The sequence below is a fragment of the Arvicola amphibius genome, chromosome 11 (assembly GCF_903992535.2).
Source record: "Arvicola amphibius chromosome 11, mArvAmp1.2, whole genome shotgun sequence".
NCBI lineage: Eukaryota > Metazoa > Chordata > Mammalia > Rodentia > Cricetidae > Arvicola > Arvicola amphibius.
Window position 1 is genome coordinate 95,289,964 of NC_052057.2, and position 19,101 is coordinate 95,309,064.

The 19,101-nt window shown below is 47.4% G+C and overlaps 1 protein-coding gene across 1 annotated transcript; it reads right to left on the reverse strand.

The window, feature by feature from the left end:
- Window positions 1-2,733: 2,733 nt before the first annotated feature.
- Window positions 2,734-8,840, reverse strand: LOC119826911 (protein FAM205A-2-like). Its single transcript, XM_038348427.1, has 5 exons — window positions 8,697-8,840; window positions 8,100-8,145; window positions 7,664-7,724; window positions 4,165-6,433; window positions 2,734-4,131 (listed from the first exon to the last, which is right to left on the reverse strand). Exons 1-5 carry the CDS (start codon window positions 8,838-8,840, stop codon window positions 2,734-2,736), a joined length of 3,918 nt encoding a protein of 1,305 aa, XP_038204355.1.
- Between the last annotated feature and the right edge of the window lie 10,261 nt (window positions 8,841-19,101).

Here is a 19,101-nt window from a genome sequence, read left to right on the forward strand (position 1 = left end):
TGTGTGTGTGTGTGTGTGTGTGTGTGTGTGTATGGCTTTGCCTTTTCTTTTTCCTGGGCAATGCTTGATATTTTTTCTTATTGTATATAGTTTTGTATCAGGTTTAGAACCCTCTTACTTAGACAAAAGGGGAAAGTGTTGTGGGAATTCATTCAGTCAATAGCCTTTTGGGTTCCTGCCTATTAGGGCATGGTTTGAGGTACTATAAGTGCTGATGAAAAGTGTGCTTGCTCTCTCTTAGCTGGTGGTCTGGATCCTGTTCACAGCTCCCAGTGCTCACAGAGCAGAGGGCAGCAGAGGCTTCCTTATTGTGAGTGTTCCCCCAAATAAACATTTGTTATCTTTTATTCCATGTTCTTGTGGACTTCCTTAATTACACCTACGAGAGACCCTGGATTTGATTCCCAGCATCACAGACAACAAACAAGCTCTGTGGAGTCTCCATGTCTTCCTATCACTTTTCTACCTCTGTGGAATAAATTCTTGAAGGACCAGTTGCTTCCGTCTGTTCTCATATCACTTCCATTGATGTAGGAGAAACTTGAAGTAGTAACACTGACGTTTATAAAGCACTTATTAATAAACTAGTAGATATAAACTAGGAGATATTAAGTTACGTAGAATTTAGCCAGAGGGGCGTTGCCTCGAACAGGACAGGATCTCCCTGTGCAATGCTCCCATCTGCCTAAGTGGCCAGACTTGCAGTTTCCTGTCTCGGTTTAAATTAAACCTGGGGCTGGGACTTAAAAGAGATTTCCTATGACAGCGGGACCAGGGTTTGAGTCCCAGCACCTACAGTCTCCTCCTAACTTCCTGTAATTTCAGCTTCTGAGGATCTCTTAACATAGGTGAAACCATCTTGTGTAACTTGAAAACCAGTTTGTGGCTTAGAGTAACGCAAGACAGGAGCCTGCCCCACGGCAGCTCAGGTAGGAGCTAAGCCCAAAGTTGCTGTGCTGGTGAACCAGAGTAACTGTGAGCCTGGACAGTGCAAAGCTGAGGCCCAAGGAAATGATGCAAAAATGGAACTTTTACAGCATCCCCTAGAATTGTATTGCTGTGCCGTGCTCCCAAGTCAGCATCTCAAGTCTTAGCACTGATGCCCATCTGCGAGAGAACCTGGAGACTGTCCTGTATGTGTGGCTCTGGCTTTGGCAACCCATTTCAGTGTGCTGAGCTCACACATCCTGCCAGTGAGCACCAGCAGCTAGCTGAAAGCTCTCAAGGATCTTTCTGGAACCTCCACAAGTGTCATCTTCCTGGCCTGGCACAGCTGAGGACTTCACAGTGGACATGGGTTGAGTCACCAAGTTCCTAAAGCAACCTAAGTGGAAGCCAAATGGCAGTGGTGCATGCCTTTAATCCCAGCACTCGGGAGGCAGAAGTAAGTGGATCTCTGTGAGTTTAAGGCTAGCTTGGTCTACAGAGTGAGTTCCAGGACAGCTGGCACTACACAGAGAAAAACAAACAAAAACAACCCCCAAAAAAAGACAAATGAAAAACACAAACAAAACGAAAGCACCCTAACTGGAGAAGACTCCGGGTGGAAGCCTGCAGCAGTGTGATCTACCCATTGGCTCCCCACCAGGGAAATGTCTGTCTAACCTTTATAGCAAGATGATATTGTAAGTGATAATTGTGTGAATAGTCTGAGCACAATTAAAAGGCAAATTTCACGTGGACATCCTACTTCCTGGCCACCGCAGAGTCTACTAGCTGTGCTTTCTACGGGATCTGATGCCTTTTTCTGGCCTCTGTGGGCTCATACACATATGTAACACACAATCACATATACAGGAAAAACACCCATAGACATGAAATAATAAAACAAAAGTATATCAGAAAAGTGAAGGTGGCAGGAGAGGGTGGACTAAGACGACAGAGGTGGACATGTGTGATACGAACAGGACACAGCAGTAGAGCTCGGTACGAGCTGTTGGCCTCAGTGGTCACAAATCTGTTTACATAATGTCTTAGTGCTGGGATCTTTGCCAAGAAACTCTAATGCTCCATTCATTCCTTTATCACACAAGCAGCTCACAGTGGCTGCACTCCTGTCCCCAACTCCTGTGCTGGCCTTGGGCTAGCCTCCTGCTTCAGTTTCTTCTGGTGTTAAGAAAACTGACCCTTTGTTCCTTGGTGCCCATCAGAAACACAGCGGCTTTGGCACAAGTACAAGAACTCCCTCTGTATGTTTCTGGGCCTTCCCTGGATCCCCCCCTTCCAGGAGGCACCTAGGCCACACAACCAAGCACACAAACCAGGCGAGGGGGCTGACGCAGGCTTCTGGGTGGGTTCTTAGAGACATTCCCGACACCAATGGGTTGAGCAAGGAGATTCCGAGACCCAGACGTGCTATTTGCCATATATGCTCTGTGCGTCTTCGTTTTAGCTAGCTGCTTTTGATCAACTCAAAGGCATCCCTTGAAGAAAGGCGTACTAATGGTACTTCTCTAAAACACGCGTGCAAACTTTGGACTAAATCTCCGCTCCTGGATGGGCTCGACGTCATTGCTTCCTTCATATCTCCCCTTAATAATAGATGGCAGAGACAAGAAGAGACAGACTGTTTATAGGTACAGAATATATTTTGGGTGGTTCTTTAATCCACCTGTTCATTAAAGGAAATGACAATAACACTGCTCTTTAAAGACACTGAGGAGGGCGAGCCTAGAGGAAGAGCCTGAGTGGTCACCATTAGCAGAACAACATTCCCAAGGTAAACCTTGGGACCTAGGGCGGGTTTCTGGATTGGGTGGCACGAGCCAATCTAGGGCAGTGTCGAGGACAGTGCCGGGGCTGGCCTGGTACTGAGACAGAGCCATGCTGTTGAGAGCGTGGCCCAAGCTTACTGTCTAGAATGTGGGGAGCAGTTAAAAACGATGTGACCACTGGCCTCTCAGAGGACGCAGATTGGGCCTTGGGCCCCCTGCTGTTCTCTGTCTTAGTTTTCTTGGTGGGACTTTTGACTTGAGGCAGACCCTTGTCAACGTTTTCTTTACTGGGTTTGGACACTTTCCCGGGTGTAGAGACTGTGGATTCCATGTGGGTTTTGTCTTTTATCTTGGGGCTCATAGAGTGAAGAAAGGATTTCATCTTATTTTTCAAGCCAGCCCCTGGAAGGCTGGGGCTAGCGTGAAGAGAGGCTGGCATCACCCGCCTCTGTGAAATGTGGTCTTGCCAAGCTTGGCCTTTAAAAGGTTTTCCCTGAGTTGGTAGGCGTGGGAAAGGCAGACCTTGGGAAGTCTTGGAGGCCACAGGCTGGGTGACCTTGGCAATCCTTGCAGGTTCCAGGATGGCATCGACCTTGGTCAGACTGTCTTGCATGTTCTGTGCAGCGTCTGTCTCCATAAGGAATTCTGGAGGTGGATCTGGGAACTCAAGCTCAGAGAGATTCCGGGGGCTGGGCGAACAGGGCTCCTCAAGATGAGAGCTAGGCCTCTGCTCTGAGGAGCCTTGGGGTGTCTCAGGGGGAGGCCTCTTTTCTGGCTCCTCATCTCCATCATGGTGTGTCTTCCCACTGGTCCAGGGAAGCCCAAGACCTGCATCCCCTTCTTCAAGGTTCCCCACTGCCTTGGGTTTCCCTGACTCGTGGCTCTTTTCTGTCAGCGTGGGGCTATGGGCTGAGTACTTGCTCTTGCCTGGGTTTTGAGGCTCAGTGCTAAAGGTTTTCTCTAGTTTGGGTTTTTCCCCACTGGTCTCCAGCTGAACACAGTGCACTTGGGCCTTGGTCATATTCCTGAGTTGTGAGGCCTTGGAGCCCCACTGGGCAGAACCATGGGGGCACACGGCCTGCCCTGCAGTGGCTGGCTGTTTACCAAGGTGGACCCTGTTTGCATCTGGGGCTAGAGGAGAGTCCCCTGAGCTGGGCAGCTGTGGTAGCACTGTGCTTTCTGGGATTTTTAGAGTCCCAACAGGCTGCTCTGTGTATTCACTCCCTGGGTCCACTGCATTTGATTCTTGGAGCTCATTTGCTATTACAGGCATTCCCAACTTGATCTCTAGGACCTTTTTCTTCAGGTGGAAACTCAGTTTCGCCAAGATCTCTGTCTGCGTCTCTAGAGGCACCTTCTCTGTCCCTCCTGCCGCCTGCACGTTAGGCTGGACCTCTCCTGCAATGTCCTCAGAAGTCTCATTGTCATCCCATGCGATGTCCACAGAAGCCTCGTTGTCATCCTGAGTACAAAGTTCAAGCCTACTCTGATATGGGTCTTCAAGAAAGGTCACCTGAGTCAGGGGTTCCTGTGGGATTTTGACAGGTCCAGGAATAATCTCTGTGATTGTAGATTGGTTCACAGTTGCTGGGGATGTTGCTCTAGAGGAGGCCACGCAGTAATGGACAGGCAGGCCTGACAGGAAGGCCAGATACTTATGTCGTAACGTCGTCTCCAGTTTCTTAATGGTTTCCTCAGATAGGGCTTGGGGCCGCTTACAGTGTTCAATGAGAGCCCCTGATAAGGACTCTTTCTCCTGGTCAAGGGCTGCTGGTTCTGGTTCCTGAGAAACAGCTTTGTGCTGTAGGTCAGGGTTATTTTTTGCCTGTAGCTCCAGGTGCTGGCTTGCTGGAATGTTTGAGAAGGAAGCCCCTACTGACAAACTCCTGGGAATTCTGCATTCCCAGGAGCTTTGGACACAGGCAGGGACCTTGCCCTGGTGGATCTGTCCCCATTTGGAATCAACATGGGTCTTCAACACTGTCTTTGCCTGGCCAAACAAGTGAGGTGTGGGAACTGACACTCTGTCCACTGCAACCGCAAACGTGTCACCGGACCCATCGACCTCTGGGTCGCCTGGCTGCAGGATGCTCACATTGGGTAGTGCCCTGTTGCTCCAGGACCGGGGCTGCTGGCCAGGAGAGGAGGGGACCAAGTGAATGGAGCGTTGGATCTTCTGGGGCAGGCCCCAGCGCAGGTGAATCAGCTGCTTCTGGAGGTGAAATTCCAGCAGCCTGCGTACAGGCTCTGGGACAAAGACGAGGTCTCTGGTGAGGACTGAGAAGGACTTTCTTGGCCAGGAGGCTTTTAAAGTCTCATGGGGCTTTGCTTTATTACATGGCTTATACTCTATGTGGCTGTGCTCATAGGGAGATCCAGGGATGACAGCTGGCAGGCCCCACTGTAGCTGAAGCTGTCTTTGTAGAAGGTGCCATTCCAAGGTTTTACACTCAGCCAGAGTCAGACAGGGCACGTTGAACTGAGTTTGGCACTCATACAAAGACTCTTTCGGAGAAGCTGAGGAAGAGGGAGGGGCTGCCGTAGGTGGCCTGTGGGGCGGCAAGAGGAAGGGCGAGGCCTCTTTCAAGAGGTGAGGATCTTTGCAGGAGGGCTCGGGTGTGTCCTTGGTGAGACCTTGTGTGCCTAAGAAGGTAGCCACCAAGGACTCACTGTGTATAGAGGGGAGGCCACAGAATAACTGGGTGAATGTCTTCGGGAGTTTGTTCCTGGAGTCGTTCGCCTGTCCCTTGGGCAGTAGCCAGATGCCACGGAGAATGTCATAGTCAGGAGAGAATAAGGACTTCTCCACAGGGCTTGTGATTTGTCCGCGGTGTGCTATTTGTTCCAGCTCCACATTAGACCACTGAGAAACCCAAAAGATCTGAGTAGGTTGGTTGTCTGTATATGAGCACCAGGTCTGGGGGGAAAGACTCCCAAACCTGTGAACATAGTCTTGAGGAATATTGTTCAGGATCAAAGAAACTGGTTGGTTATTTTCTGGCTGGAAATACATTGGAGGGTGTGGCATAAGTTGCCTTAGTGATTCCTCTACACGTCTGGGAAGCCCCCACCTTTGGAAATGCATCAATTTTTTCACATGTAGCTCAAGAAGCCTTACCACTTCAGGATTGAGGAATGGCGGGGGGACAGTGGTGACAAGAGACAGGGTCATCGGATGTGTAACATGAATACTATCTGGGCTCAGGGTTTGAAAAGGGGTCTGTGAGTTGAAAGACGACTGGTCTTGGATCTGTTGGACGTAGTTATAGCTTACATCGCTGTGCATGATCTCTTCTGCATTCACTAAAACCACAGGCTCCCTAAGCCTTGAAGAAGCTGCAGCCTCAGAGACAATGGGCATGTCTGCCCGATGAAATCCCTGTCCTGCCAGGAGGTGATCCGTACAGAGCTGTTGGACACCAACTGTGCTGGTTGACTGTGTTAAGTGTTCTGTTAGTGTTTGGGTCACAGGTGCCGGTGGAAAGTCTGTGGAGGGTCTGGAATGAAGCTCCACGCTCTGCTCAAAAGACGCACTGGGTACGGGCAACATCTCCAGGCAAGAAGAGCCCTGTGGCAGTCCCAACAAAGCAGGGGAGATCTGACTTTGCTTGCTCTCCAGCAACTGCTGAATCTCTAGAGTTGCAGCATCACAGATTTGGCAGCAGGGATCTACACACAGGAGCTGCCGCACACGCTCCTCCTTGGGGAGCCAGCTTTGGCTAGGAAGAGAAAAACGGCCACCGTTAGTGATGGAATGACGTGTCTGGGGCTTGCTGTACCCTTTCCTCCAGGCCCACAGATCTGAGCCTACACTGTGGCAAATGAGGTCCTCGTGGGAACCCTTCAAAGTATGGTCCCTGCTGCCGTGCCCAGAGAACCACCGGGATCATTCACAGCCTCTAGAAAATAAGTCGAAGCCAGGCAGTAGTGACGCACGCCTTTAATCCCAGCACTCGGGAGGCAGAGGCAGATGGATCTCTGTGAGTTCAAGGCCAGCCCGGTCTACAAGAGCTAGTTCCAGGACAGGCTCCAAAGCCACAGAGAAACTCTGTCTCGAAACCCGCCCCCCCCCCAAAAAAAAAAAAACAAGAAAAGAAACTAAGTCGAGGCAAAGATGGTGGACTGAAGGGGTCCCAGCAACTGCTCCCTCGCTCCAGACAGACAGGAGGTCATGTCAGCGGGTCCAGCCAGCCAGGGCTTTGTCCTTGAAAGGGAGTAGCTGGAAGCCGGTGGCAGGGTGACCTCTTTATCCTAAATCTACTCTCTTGACAACTCGGTGTCTGAGTGCAGCTCCAGCGATGCCCTTGGCAAAGTGTGCAAAGGCGGCTCTGAAATGCGGAACCGCTGAGACCCTAACAGAGGGAGCTGGGTATCGGGTGGGTCTTCCCTCCCGAGGTGTGAACCATCTCTGCCCTGACAACCTCTCAGCTGGTGACCTGGCCTCCGAGGTGTGTTTCTCCTTCCATCAATCCCCACCCCCTTTTTCCCTTCTCTGTTAGATCACATCCTAACAGAAGTTCCCCTCCCTCGGGTTCTCCCAGACTCCCTTTCACCTCCCTTCTCCCCCAATTCCTTTCCTCCTCGGTTTCCCTTTCCAGAAAAGAGCATGAAATTTGCAGGCAAATGGATGGAACTAGAAAAAAAAATCATCCTGAATGAGGTAACCCAGACCTGGAAAGACACACAGTGGTGTGTACTCACGTAAAAGCAGACGTTAGTTATTAGCTAAAGGATAGTTGTTCTACAACCTACAAATCCAGAGAGGCTAAGTAACAAAGAGGACTCAGGATGGGGTGCATGAATCTCCTTGGGAAGGAGAAATCGGATAGATTTCGTGGGCAGACTGGGGGTAGGTGGGAATGGAAACAGTTACCCCTTTTTCACCCCAGCCCAGAGCAGGCAAAAAAAAAATCATTACAGCTCAGAGACCACAAAGGTCAAGAGGTCACCTTTTCATGATAGTCAGCAGCTCCCACGGCTTCTCAGCTTCTTCTCGGCAAAGTCTCCTGGCTGAGGAATCAGGACACAGTGTTAGGTGGTGAATGAGCATTTTAGGGTGTTTTACAAGTCAGCCCTTAGCTCAGCAAGAGGAATCTGAGCACCTAGACTCAGTGTTCTACGGGGTATTTGGCTATAGCATCGCAGTTTACAGCATATGTTCCCCCGGAGGGATAATTAATGTTATGCTTATTTTATTGCTAGTCCTGCAGGTGAAATGAATTCTCACTCAATGACTGCTAAGGACGTCTTCAGGGGAGTAAGGCAGAGAAGTTTCAATATTCTTAAGCTCTGAAGGGAGAGCTCGTGGCCCTGGGCAGTGTCATAGGGAAGAGGAATGTGGGGAGCTCTCCTAGGGGCAGGGCGTAGGGGACTCTGGGACTTTACCTTTTGATGCTGCATCTCTAGCCCTCTGCCTGACTTTTCGGTGACGCTTAAAGAGAAAATATTACAGTGTGAAGCTGGAACTGTTTCCTTTTCCATGTCTGTAATGTGACAAGGACCATATATACATTTCCTTTTTCCTTTCAATAATCTATGTGCAATTTTGGAACTCTCCTACATTGCTCTTGGCTATACTCTACCCCCTCCTCCCACTTCCCTTCTCTGCATCCTTCTGGTTCTCATGGAAATCGATCTGAACTCTATTTCCTACCCAACTACTGAGTGACGTTCTACTGGAAACTGTGGTAAAATAGACACATTATAGAATGTGTTCTTATATAAAAGACATAACAGATTTAACTGGGAAACTGTACTGGGAGATCTGGGGTAATGGTAGTCTCTATCCAATAGAAAGGTTTATGGTTTATGCCTCATGAAAGTCCTAGTAAGGAAAGGCTTCCAGCCTCACAGAGGAAATCTATTACACACTTGAAAGTATCCTATCCAAATTGTCAGACAATGGTGATGAGGGCCCATGAGCAGACACCGGAACTTGAAAGGTCCCCCGCTAGCTCAGTAGCGGTCCCAGGGTTTCCCTACCCGGCAGCAGCTCCTCTTCTGTTCCCACTTCAATCTGCGGTAATTCAATCTCACTTGCCAGATAATTAGGATAACAACGAGGATGTAGATATAGACGTATAAGGGATATTCACTATCCCACAGAAAGTAGGTAGAACTCAACATGGTCCAAACCTCACTAGCGTGAGGAGACCAGCCATCCCTGTCCTAGAACATTCAGAGTGCCCATCACCTCCCAGGAGTGGACCTTGTCAGTCCGCCTCACAGAGGACAGAACTGGGCCACCAGACGGTGTCACAAAGCCCTCCATTCCACAAGCTGAGGTGGTAATTCGGTCTGTAGAAGGCGGCATGTGGACCCCTGGATCTGAATGGGCCACACTCACAAGCTGTGCCTGTTCCTCGGGTCACTTTATATCCATTCCCCGCCATCCCAGCTTGGCTCTCGTCTTCACAGCTGTGTAGTTGTTCCTGGTGGCCAGAGTCTGGGCTTGAGTGTCCCGCTGTCTGACGTCAGTAGGAAATTTTATTCAAGGCAAAGTGATAGTATAGATCAGAAAGAATGCAAGCCGTTAGACTAGTGACAGTGGGCCACACGAGGAAAGGAACACAAGGTCCCCAGCTACTGTTTGGCACTTCCTTTCACGGAATTTAAGAGAAGGAAGATTTTGATTACATAGGTGACTCTTATCTTGACTGACAGATTGTTATATAACCTCTTTGCTACTGAGCATGCTCCTTCCCATACTGCATCTGATCTTGACCATAGCTGACTCAACCATTAATCATTACGCACAGGCATAAGATGGATAAGTAGGGGTTTCTCCCTAAAACTTCCTCAGTGTACATATTACCTTGTTACCCATGCATCCCAAGTTAATTCAGGCCGCACCCACTTCTCTACCCTCTTACGAGATGTATTGGAAACACTTGTGAATAGAAACTGTCCATCTTGGATGGTTAGGAGTTTGTAGACAACCTATAAACTTGGCAACATCCTGGGTTGTTTGGGAATTTCCATGGGGCCCTTTGGGCCATCAATTCAATTAGATGTAACCCAATCCTGGTACTGGAAGCTTTGTTTGGTAACAAGAATTGGCCAGTTGGGGTTCTGTCCCCTGTCCCTCCGCCCCCCAGTATTTGGCAATTTTATTTAGATCACCCTCGTTTATGTATAAATCTTAGGAAGTTTCTACTGTATAATGTTCCCTATCTGTCTGTCTGTCTGTCTATCTCTAGTTCCTAATGAGTTCTCTCTGTCCCCTCTAGTCCCGTAGTCTACACCTACCGTCTGTTGTCCTATGGATTGTAGCTTGGTGATCATTGACTTAACAACTAACATCTACATAGAAGTGAGTACACACTGCATTTGTCTTTGGGGTCTAGGATATCTCACTCAGGATAATTTTTTCTAGTTCCATCTATTTGCTTGCAATTTTCATGGTGTCATGTCTTAAAAACGTCTTTTAACTTCTATTGATTCTCTGTGGATTTAACATCACGCACCCCTAACCCACTTATCCCCCTGTCCTCTCATTTCTGCCCTCTGCCCTTGCAACTCCCCCACCCCAAAACAAAACAAAATCTAAAAAAAAAATCAAACCAAACAAGCAAAATAAAAAATAAAAAAAAAAACAAAAAATCACAAAAAAAAGAGAAGAATCTCATCATAGAAGCCAATGAGTCACACAGTTTACCCTTCAGTCCATTCATCTTTATTCATTGCCACGAGGATACCATGAAGTCCCCTTAAGAGTTAGCTAGGAATGTGTAAGATGTGTGTGCCAGGAAAAACCAAAAAACGAGAAGGCAGTACCGAGGGTCTGCCTTTGATTGGTCTGGTTTGATACCTCTGGCTTCTGCTTCACCACCAATAATGGGCTTTCACTGGTGCTCCCCTTGGATCTCCTTCACATGCTCCAACAGTTCACAAATGAGGTGAATGTGGAGGTGGCCCACCGATAGCCCTGGTTCTGGGCCTGTGTGATAGATAGCTGGCTTGGTCAGTCTGCAGCTTTCCCTCATCATCACCCCCCGGGGCGAGCTCTCCAGCACAGCCTCACCCAGCTCACCCAGTGGAGTCTGCAGCAAGGACCAGAGCAGTTTCCTGCTCTCAGGTCCCCAGGCTAGGCTCACCCACACTCTCCAGCTCTATTGTTTTGTCCAAGCGAGGTACAGGGGCCATTCTCCCAATTGATGTAGGGGGCATACAAGGGGTGGGGGTGGAATCAGGTCTTCTCTCACACCCTCTGGGTCAGTTTCAGTGTGCTGCCCAGATGGAGTGCAGGGCCCCCTCCCTTGTGGGCTGCCCCTGGGCAGGGGCAGGGCTAGTTTTCCCACTCTTGTGACCCCAGGGCCACATATCTCACCTGCTGCAGGTAGTGAGGGCAGGGCATCTTTCCTTCACCCACACGGCAGACAAGGGAGGGTAGGATCGCTCTCCTGCTCACACATCCTCAGGGCTGGCTCACCTGTGCCCACACAGGATCAGCTCCAGTGTGCTGCTCAGGTGAGGAGCAGGCCTGTGGTGAGGGATAGGACCATCTGTCCCAAGTACAGGGGATTAACTCTCCCATGAGGGGTGGGACCAACTCTCCTGCTGCAGTATTCTGTGAGGGGCAGGGCCAGCTATCCCAAGACCAGTAAAGGGCAGGGATAGCTCAGCACAGGCTTTGGACTTCAACATGCTTCCTATGATCCCTTATGGTAACATGGGCCATGGATATCAACACAGACCTCAGATGCAGCAGGACCATGGACCCAGACATGTTCTTGTCCTAAAAATCTGCCAGAGAATAAAATAAAGAGCTCTGGACACTTGAGAACCATGTCTGCCTCCCTTCAAAAAAAAAAAAAATCAGCTGGAAACGGGCTAGAGAGATGGCTCAGAGGTTAAGAGCCCTGACTGTTCTTCCAGAGGTCCTGAGTTCAATTCCAGCAACCCCATGGTGGCTCACAACCATCTGTAATGAGATCTGGTGCCCTCTTCTGGCCTGTAGGCATACATGGAGGCTGAACACTGTGTACATAATAAAAATCAGCTGGGAAGTTTTCCTGTATCTTCCATTTTCTAGAAAAGTTTATGTGTTATTAATGTTTCCCATGGTTTGGGGTAGAATCCATCAATGAGACCCTGTGGGCTAGTGTTTTCATGAAAAGGCTATTAATATCATCTTTAATTTCTTTAACCAACAGAGGGCATTCAGGCTATCAGGAAGAGAGTGATGTGTACTACATTCCAGCCTGAAGACACCATCTGCTCCATGCAAGTTCTCCAGCGCCAGACACAACACCACAGCGCTCAGTCTGGTCTGCAATTCCTATGGCATCTATAGTAATGCCTTCTCTTTCATTCCTCACATTGGCAAATTTCATCCCCTAAATAGATATGAATAGAATTACATTCTTTCAAGGACCCATATTTTTATTCTCTGGCAGATTTTTAGGACAAGAGCATGTCTGGGTCCATGGTTCTGCTGCATCTGAGGTCTATGCTGATGTCTATGCCCCATGTTACCATAAGGGATCATAGGAAGCATGTTGAAGTCCAAAGCCTGTGCTGAGCTATCCCTGCCCTTTACTGGTCTTGGGATAGCTGGCCCTGCCCCTCACAGAATACGATGATTTTCTGGGTTTTATTTTCCTACTTTCAGTTTGTTTCACTCCTTTTTACCTCTTTTTGCTTTGAGTAGAATTTGTCTTTTTTCTAATTTTAGTGATAGGGATTACTGTTTAGAATTTTTTTCTAATATGGATATTTAGTGCTATAAATTTCCTTGTGTGTGTATGTGTGAGTGCACCAGGTATGTGCAAATACATGTTGATGGAGGAGAGTTATCTGTCTATGTTTCTTTCATTGGTTAATTAATAAAGAAAACTGCCTTGGCCCTTTAAGAGAACAGAAAATTAGGTAGGCGGAGTAGACAGAACAGAATTGTGGGAACAAGGAAGCAGAGTTGGGGAGACGCTTCAGGCAGTCGCCATAGTGAGTCTCCATGCTGCTCCTCTCCGAGATGGACGCAGGTTAAGATCTCTCCTGGTAAGCCACACCTCGTGGTGCTACCCAGATTACTAAATATGGGTTAAAGGAAGATGTGAGAATTAACCAATAAGAGGCTGAAACTATGGGCCAGGCAGTGTTTTAAAAGAATACAGTTTCCGTGTAATTATTTCGGGTGTAAAGCTAGCCGGTGGCCGGGTCCCCGCCGCTTCACACTACAGATTATCCCACTTCTGACACCACTACAACATGTGGAGGCCAGAGATCAGCCTCAGATGTCATTTTTTTCTTGAGCCAGCACCTTGGTGTCAGCTCGGAGTCTGCCAATTAAGGCAGGCTAATGATGGACTGCTGAGTCCCAGGACTCTACCTGCCTCTACCTCTCCAGTGTTGGTCATTATAAGTGTGTGCCACCATGCCTAGCTTGAAAACTATTTTTATTTTTGAGAATTTTATATATACACTCAAATATGATCATATCTATCTTTTTTTTACCTCCTCCAACAAGCTCCCCTCCTAATTTCATGTTTGTTTGTTTGTTTGTTTGTTTGTTTGTTTGTTTTAAATAACCCACTACATCCAGCTAGTATAGCCTGGGCTGTAGAGGGGAGGTATCCAGTGGAGGATGGGAATCCAGCCGGTAACCACATCCTCAGAATGATTCTCTCTCCCCAGCAGCTGTCAATGCTAACAGCTTCTCATCAAAAGGAGGGGCCTGGAGACCACCTACCCCCATCTATCCAGGGTTCCGGCTGGCATGATCTTGCACAGGTCTTGTGCAGCAACCATGGCTGCTGTGAGTTCAGGAGCGTGATAGGCATGCCATGCTCAGAAGACGCCATTCCACAGCTCTCCTCCCCATTATATTCTTTCCCTTTCTCGAACCTTGATGGTGGTGGCTACGGGGGTTCATACAGACACTCCATTTACATCGGAGTACGCAGTCTCATTCCTAACACTTTCGCCAGTTAAACACCTTAGCTTTGCCTTATTTCCACTGCAAAAATGAAGCTTCTCTGGCCTAGGCTAAGAACAGCCCACATCTACAGGTATGAGCATAAATGTTTAGAAGACAATTTGACAGCATGAGCATTTAGCAAAACAGCTGGTTCTACTCTAGGGCCTATGACCTCCCTAGAGATGGGCTTTTGACTAGGATGACAGTATCAGGCATGAAATTTTCTCCTGTGGCATATTAATATGATCAAAATATATTGTATAAATGCATAAAATTCTCAAAGAAGTAATTTAAAATATTATAACCTCTAAAAATCTGGGTTTTTTCCTAAGGATACTGTTAAGCTGGGCAAAGTGGTATAAGCTTGTAATCCCAGGATTTGAAAAGTCTGAGGCAGAAGGATAATGAATTCAACGCCCGCCTGAGCTACATAGTGAGGCACTGTCTCAAGAAACAAAGAAGGGGGAAAGTAAAAGACGGGAGGGGGGGCGGGGAGAGACGGCTGGGTAGTAGTTCAGCAGTACTGTATATATTTGCATGTATGTGGTCCTAGGTCTGATACCCAGTGTGGATGGATAGCAAGCTTTAAAGAGACATGGAGGAATCTTAAACATGTATTACCAAGTGAAGGGCCATTCTATAAAGGGAACATACCATATGACTTCAACATACAGCACCCTGGAAAAGGCAGAACTGTGGAGCTAGCTACTCCAAAGTTCTCAGCTATGCTCAGCAGTTAAATGTTCAGAAACTAAAACAGCAACACAAAAGCCCGGTTCAAATATAGGCAATGGACTCTCATAAACATCTCTCTCAGAAGATACACTTGTGTACACGAAAAGATGTGCAATATTATCAGTCAGTAGAGAAATGCAAATCAAAACCATAGTGAGATGCTACTTCACACACTGCAGAACGACCGTTATAGAACAAGTCTTAGCGGAGAGAAGGATAAAACGCAATGCTGGTGCAATGCTGATGTGACTGCAAAATGGTACAGCTGCTGTGGAAATCAGTTTAGTGATTCTTTAAAACTTAAAGATAGTCACTAAAGAAATGGCCCAGCAGTTAAGAGCACGGGCTGCTCTACAGAGGATCCAGTTCCAGTTCACGGCACTCTCAAGGCAGATCACAACTGTCTGTAACTCTAGTTCCAAAGGATCTCACTCCCTCTTCTGGCCTCTGAGGGCATCAGTCATGCACACAGCACACATACACACTCACATACCCATACACGCACATATACATACACACACATGCAGGCAAAACACTCATACCCACAAAATAAAAGTAAATCTTAAGAAATAAATTCTCTTTGCAAAAAAAAAAATCTTTTTAAGAAATTAAAAGAGAATTATCATGATGGCTCAGTAGTTTTGCTCCAAGGTACATGTCCAAAGGAAACGTAAGGATTCAAAAAGATACTCGCATACCAGTGTTAACGTGACAATATTCACAGTAGTCAAAAAGTGGAAACAACCCAACGGTTCAAATAAATGTAATGCATACATATAATGGAATATTATTTGATCTATAATAGGAATAAAATGCTGACCCACATTAAGCAAAATCAGCTAGAAGCAGTAGGACAAACATTGTCTGATTCCACTCAGTATGAGATTTCTACAGCAAATCTGTAGAAACAGACAGAAACAGGAGGTTACCAGAGCCTGGGTCGATGAGGAAGAAGAGGGAATTACTGTTTAGCAGCTACAAGAGTGTCTCTTTGGGACAGTGAAAAAGTTCAGATAATAGTAATCCTTATACAAAATGACAAATGTTCTTAATGCCACTGAATTCTACACTTAAAAATTACAACATAAGCTGGGCAGAATGGTTCCTGCCATTCATCCCAGCATTTGGAAGCAGAGGCAGGAGGATCTCTGTGAGTTCAAGGCCAGTCTAGTCTATGTAGTGAGCTCTAGGACAGCCAGAGCTCCATAGTAAGACCCTGTCTCAAAACAATCCCTCAAACAAACAAACATTAAATAACTGAAATAGGAGCCAGGGAGAGGGTTTAGGTTTTTTGTTTGGTTGGTTGGTTGGTTGGTTTGGTTTTTCGACACAGGGTTTCTCTGTAGCTTTGGAGCCTGTCCTGGAACTATCTCTTGTAAACCAGGCTGGCCTCGAACTCACAGAGATCCGCCTGCCTCTGCCTCCCAAGTGCTGGGATTAAAAACATGCACTACCACTGCCCCGCTGAGATGGTTTGGGTGTTAAGAGCTCTTGCTGCTCTTGAAGAGGACCAGAGATCTGTTCCCGGCACCACATGGGGTGGCTCACAACCACCTGTATCTCTGGCTCCCGTGGCTCTGATGCTCTCATGGCGCTCACACCCATGCCCACGTGCACACATAGACACACTCTCAGACACTAATTAAAATAAATCGTTTTTTAAATGACTGAAATGGATAACCAGTTAGAGAAAATGGAAGGGATTTAAAGGAATGGACGTGGGAGGGGGCAGAGGTACGAAAATGACAGGGAGAAGTGATGGGATTATATTTTAATTTTAATTAAAAAATGACAAAATGGTTAGATCTGGCAGGCTCCGGAGGACCAACACAGCTCTGCCCCAGGTCCCTAGACTCAGGGTGGGAGGACTGGAGAGCTGGCCCAGCATCTCACTGGCTGCAGCACTCAGGAAAGCAACTCACTTGGGTAACTCAGTAGAGCTGACCCTGCTAGCGATGGTGCAGGTGAGCCAACCTTGAGGGCTTAAGTGTGGGACAGTTAACCTCACTTCTCGTCTGCCATGCAGCATGGGTGGGGAAAGACGCCCTGCTTGCCACTAGTCCCTTGCTGCCTACAGCTCTCAGGAGAGCAGGCCTTGCTCCTCACCTGGGCACCATAGTAGTGTTGACCCCACTGGTGAGAGCACAGGTGAGCCTGCCCTGAGATTGTAAGAGTGGGAGAGCTGACCGTGTACCCCTTGTCTGCCATTGACCCTGCCCCTCATCAGATGCAGAACTAGGAAGCATGGGCCCTGCAACTTGCCTGGGTAATACAGTAGAGCTGAATCCATTGATGGAGGCATGGGTGAGCTGGCCTGAAGAATGTGAGTCTCAGAGACAGAGCCCCACCCCTCATTTACCATATGTGCTGTGGGCAAGGGGGAGATGTCCCCCCATGTCCCTCAAGGCCTGTGGTGGATGGGAGAGCTGTCCCTGAGGTCACCAGAGTGAAAGAACTGGCCCTACCTCTCACCATCTGCAGCACTCGGCAGAGTGGTCCCTACACCTTGATTAGGCAACACAGCAGAACTGGCCTTGGTGGTGTGGGCAAGTCAACCCCAAGGACATGAAAGCAAGAGAATTGCCCTGCCCCTTGCTGCTTCCTAAAGAGGATGAACTAGCCGGGGCAGTACTGGAGAGCTCACCCTAGTGTTGAAGATAGAGAATTGGCAGGTTGACCAACCCAGCAACACTGGTCCAGCAGACCCAAAGTTACAGGACCTCCATGACACAGGAAACAACAGGGTGTCCAAGAGAAGCCCCAGTGAGGGCCCAGTATGTGATGATTTAGCAAAAATCAGAGACCTCAAACCAGACCAATGACTCCATGCAATGAACACTTGCAAGTCACAACATATGGACTAAAGGACTGAGTGACTCACTGTGTCACACTACAGCTTCCACAGAGACTTTTTTCTCTGTTCTTTAAAATTTTTACTTTGTTTTACCCTGTGTGGGGGGGGGGGCTGCAAGGGTAGAGGGTGGATGAGATAGGGAGATGAGTGGGATCGAGATGCATGATGTGAAATCCACAAAGAATCAATAAAAAGTCAAATTTGAAAAAAAAATGACAAAATAGTATGATTTATATTTTATATGGCTTTTTTATGTGCATGGGTATTTTGCTCCCATGTATGTCTATATACTGCATATTTGCAGTGCCTGAGAAAGCCAGAGGAGTAGTGGGTCAGATGCCCTGGGACTGGAGTTAGAGATGGTTGTCAGCTGCCAGGGAAGTGCTGGGAATTGAACCTGAGTCCTCTGGAAGCCATGCGAGTTCTGGGAATAGAAGCTGGGTCCTTTAAAAGTAATGAGGTCTTTGGGGCACCCGCCCCTCAGACCTCTCAAGGTTCAGAGAGAAACCTTACAACAAGCATGGGACTTAGAAAAATCTGAGGGCGAAATAAATTCTCCTCTGCATACTTTGCCGGATCAGTTTCTTTATTGATCCTACTTCTATCCTAATTTTCCTGCACTACTGCTAATGTCTCCTAGCTTCCTTTTCTCCTATTCTAAAAACTCTTCCCCTCCAGGAGCCTTGAAGCGATAAAGAAATTACTCTCATTGGCCTAAAGCACATTCCTAGAGCAAGCCTTAAGGAATTAAGCCGTTGCCAAGGCAACACAAAGTCCCAAGGCCATAAGAGCCTGACCACGACCAGACAATCATGGGGGCAGGGCCATGGTGCCCAATGACTACTTTGAGACACAGATCCATTGTGAGTAGACTGGCAAGTGAAGAGTTGACTTGCTTTTTTTTTTTAGCAACCTTCATTGGACATCTGTGACTCTGACCCTGTGCGTAGCTGTAAGGTTTTAAACTTATGATCCATTTACACAAAGCCGTTAGTCTAGTTTGAACTTGCTCTGAGGTAAAAGTGAACTGTGTGCAGTTTGTGTTAGACTGAGAAGTTGTTATTTTTTTTTATATTAGTCTGAGTAAAAAGAAGCAAAGAGGCTTCTAAGCAACCACAGTCTTCATGGGGCAAATAGATCCAGGTATGAAGCATGTCCCAGTATATATTCTACATATCAAAACTATATAGACAAATGAAAAGTCATATCCCTGACCACCCACAGATATATGTGCCCAGCAATGGAAAATTTTCATAAGATAAACACACAGCAGTGGGGAAACACCCAGAGCTATTCTTAGGGAAGAAATGAAGTTCTTAGGGAAGATTTGAGGTGACTCATGAGAGAAATGACAGACAGGAGCAACTGGTCTCCACAGCCAGTAATGCCACAGCCCGTCCAGGTGGGGCTCCCTATCAGAGAATCACTTATCGGGTAGGTCGGCCTGTTAAATACTAGTTATCACCTGGTGTATCCTCATGGTCCCTGATATAAAAGAGCAACTAGTGCCCTTAAACTTTGAGCCATCTCTCTAGCCCCTATTTTATATGTCTGACCTCAATTTAATATTAGTGATTGCCAGAGGTTTGTGGGAAAGGATAGAGAGATGCATAAAAGGAACATACAAGGGGCTGGAGAGATGGCTCAGTGGTTAAGAGCACTGACTGCTCTTCCAGACGGACCCCGGTTCAATTCCCAGCACCCACATGGCAGCTCACAACTGTCTGAAGATCCAGTTCTAGGGGATCTGACACTTCACACCAATGCACATAAAATAAAAGTTAAATAAACCATAAAAAATATTTTAAAAGGGAACATACAAGCAATGAAATTACTCTACATGACACTGACATTGTAGGTATGTTATTACACATTAGTCA

Bases quoted from the DNA above. Each gene is read 5' to 3' on its own strand.
- LOC119826911 (XM_038348427.1), bottom strand. From the start codon at position 8,840: ATGTTGAGTTCTACCTACTTTCTGTGGGATAGTGAATATCCCTTATAC. The intron at 8,146-8,696 runs GTAGGGAAACCC...TTTCTCTTTAAG, and splicing joins AGAAGAGGAGCTGCTGCCGG to CGTCACCGAAAAGTCAGGCA. The intron at 7,725-8,099 runs GTAAAGTCCCAG...CTGATTCCTCAG, and splicing joins TAGAGATGCAGCATCAAAAG to CCAGGAGACTTTGCCGAGAA.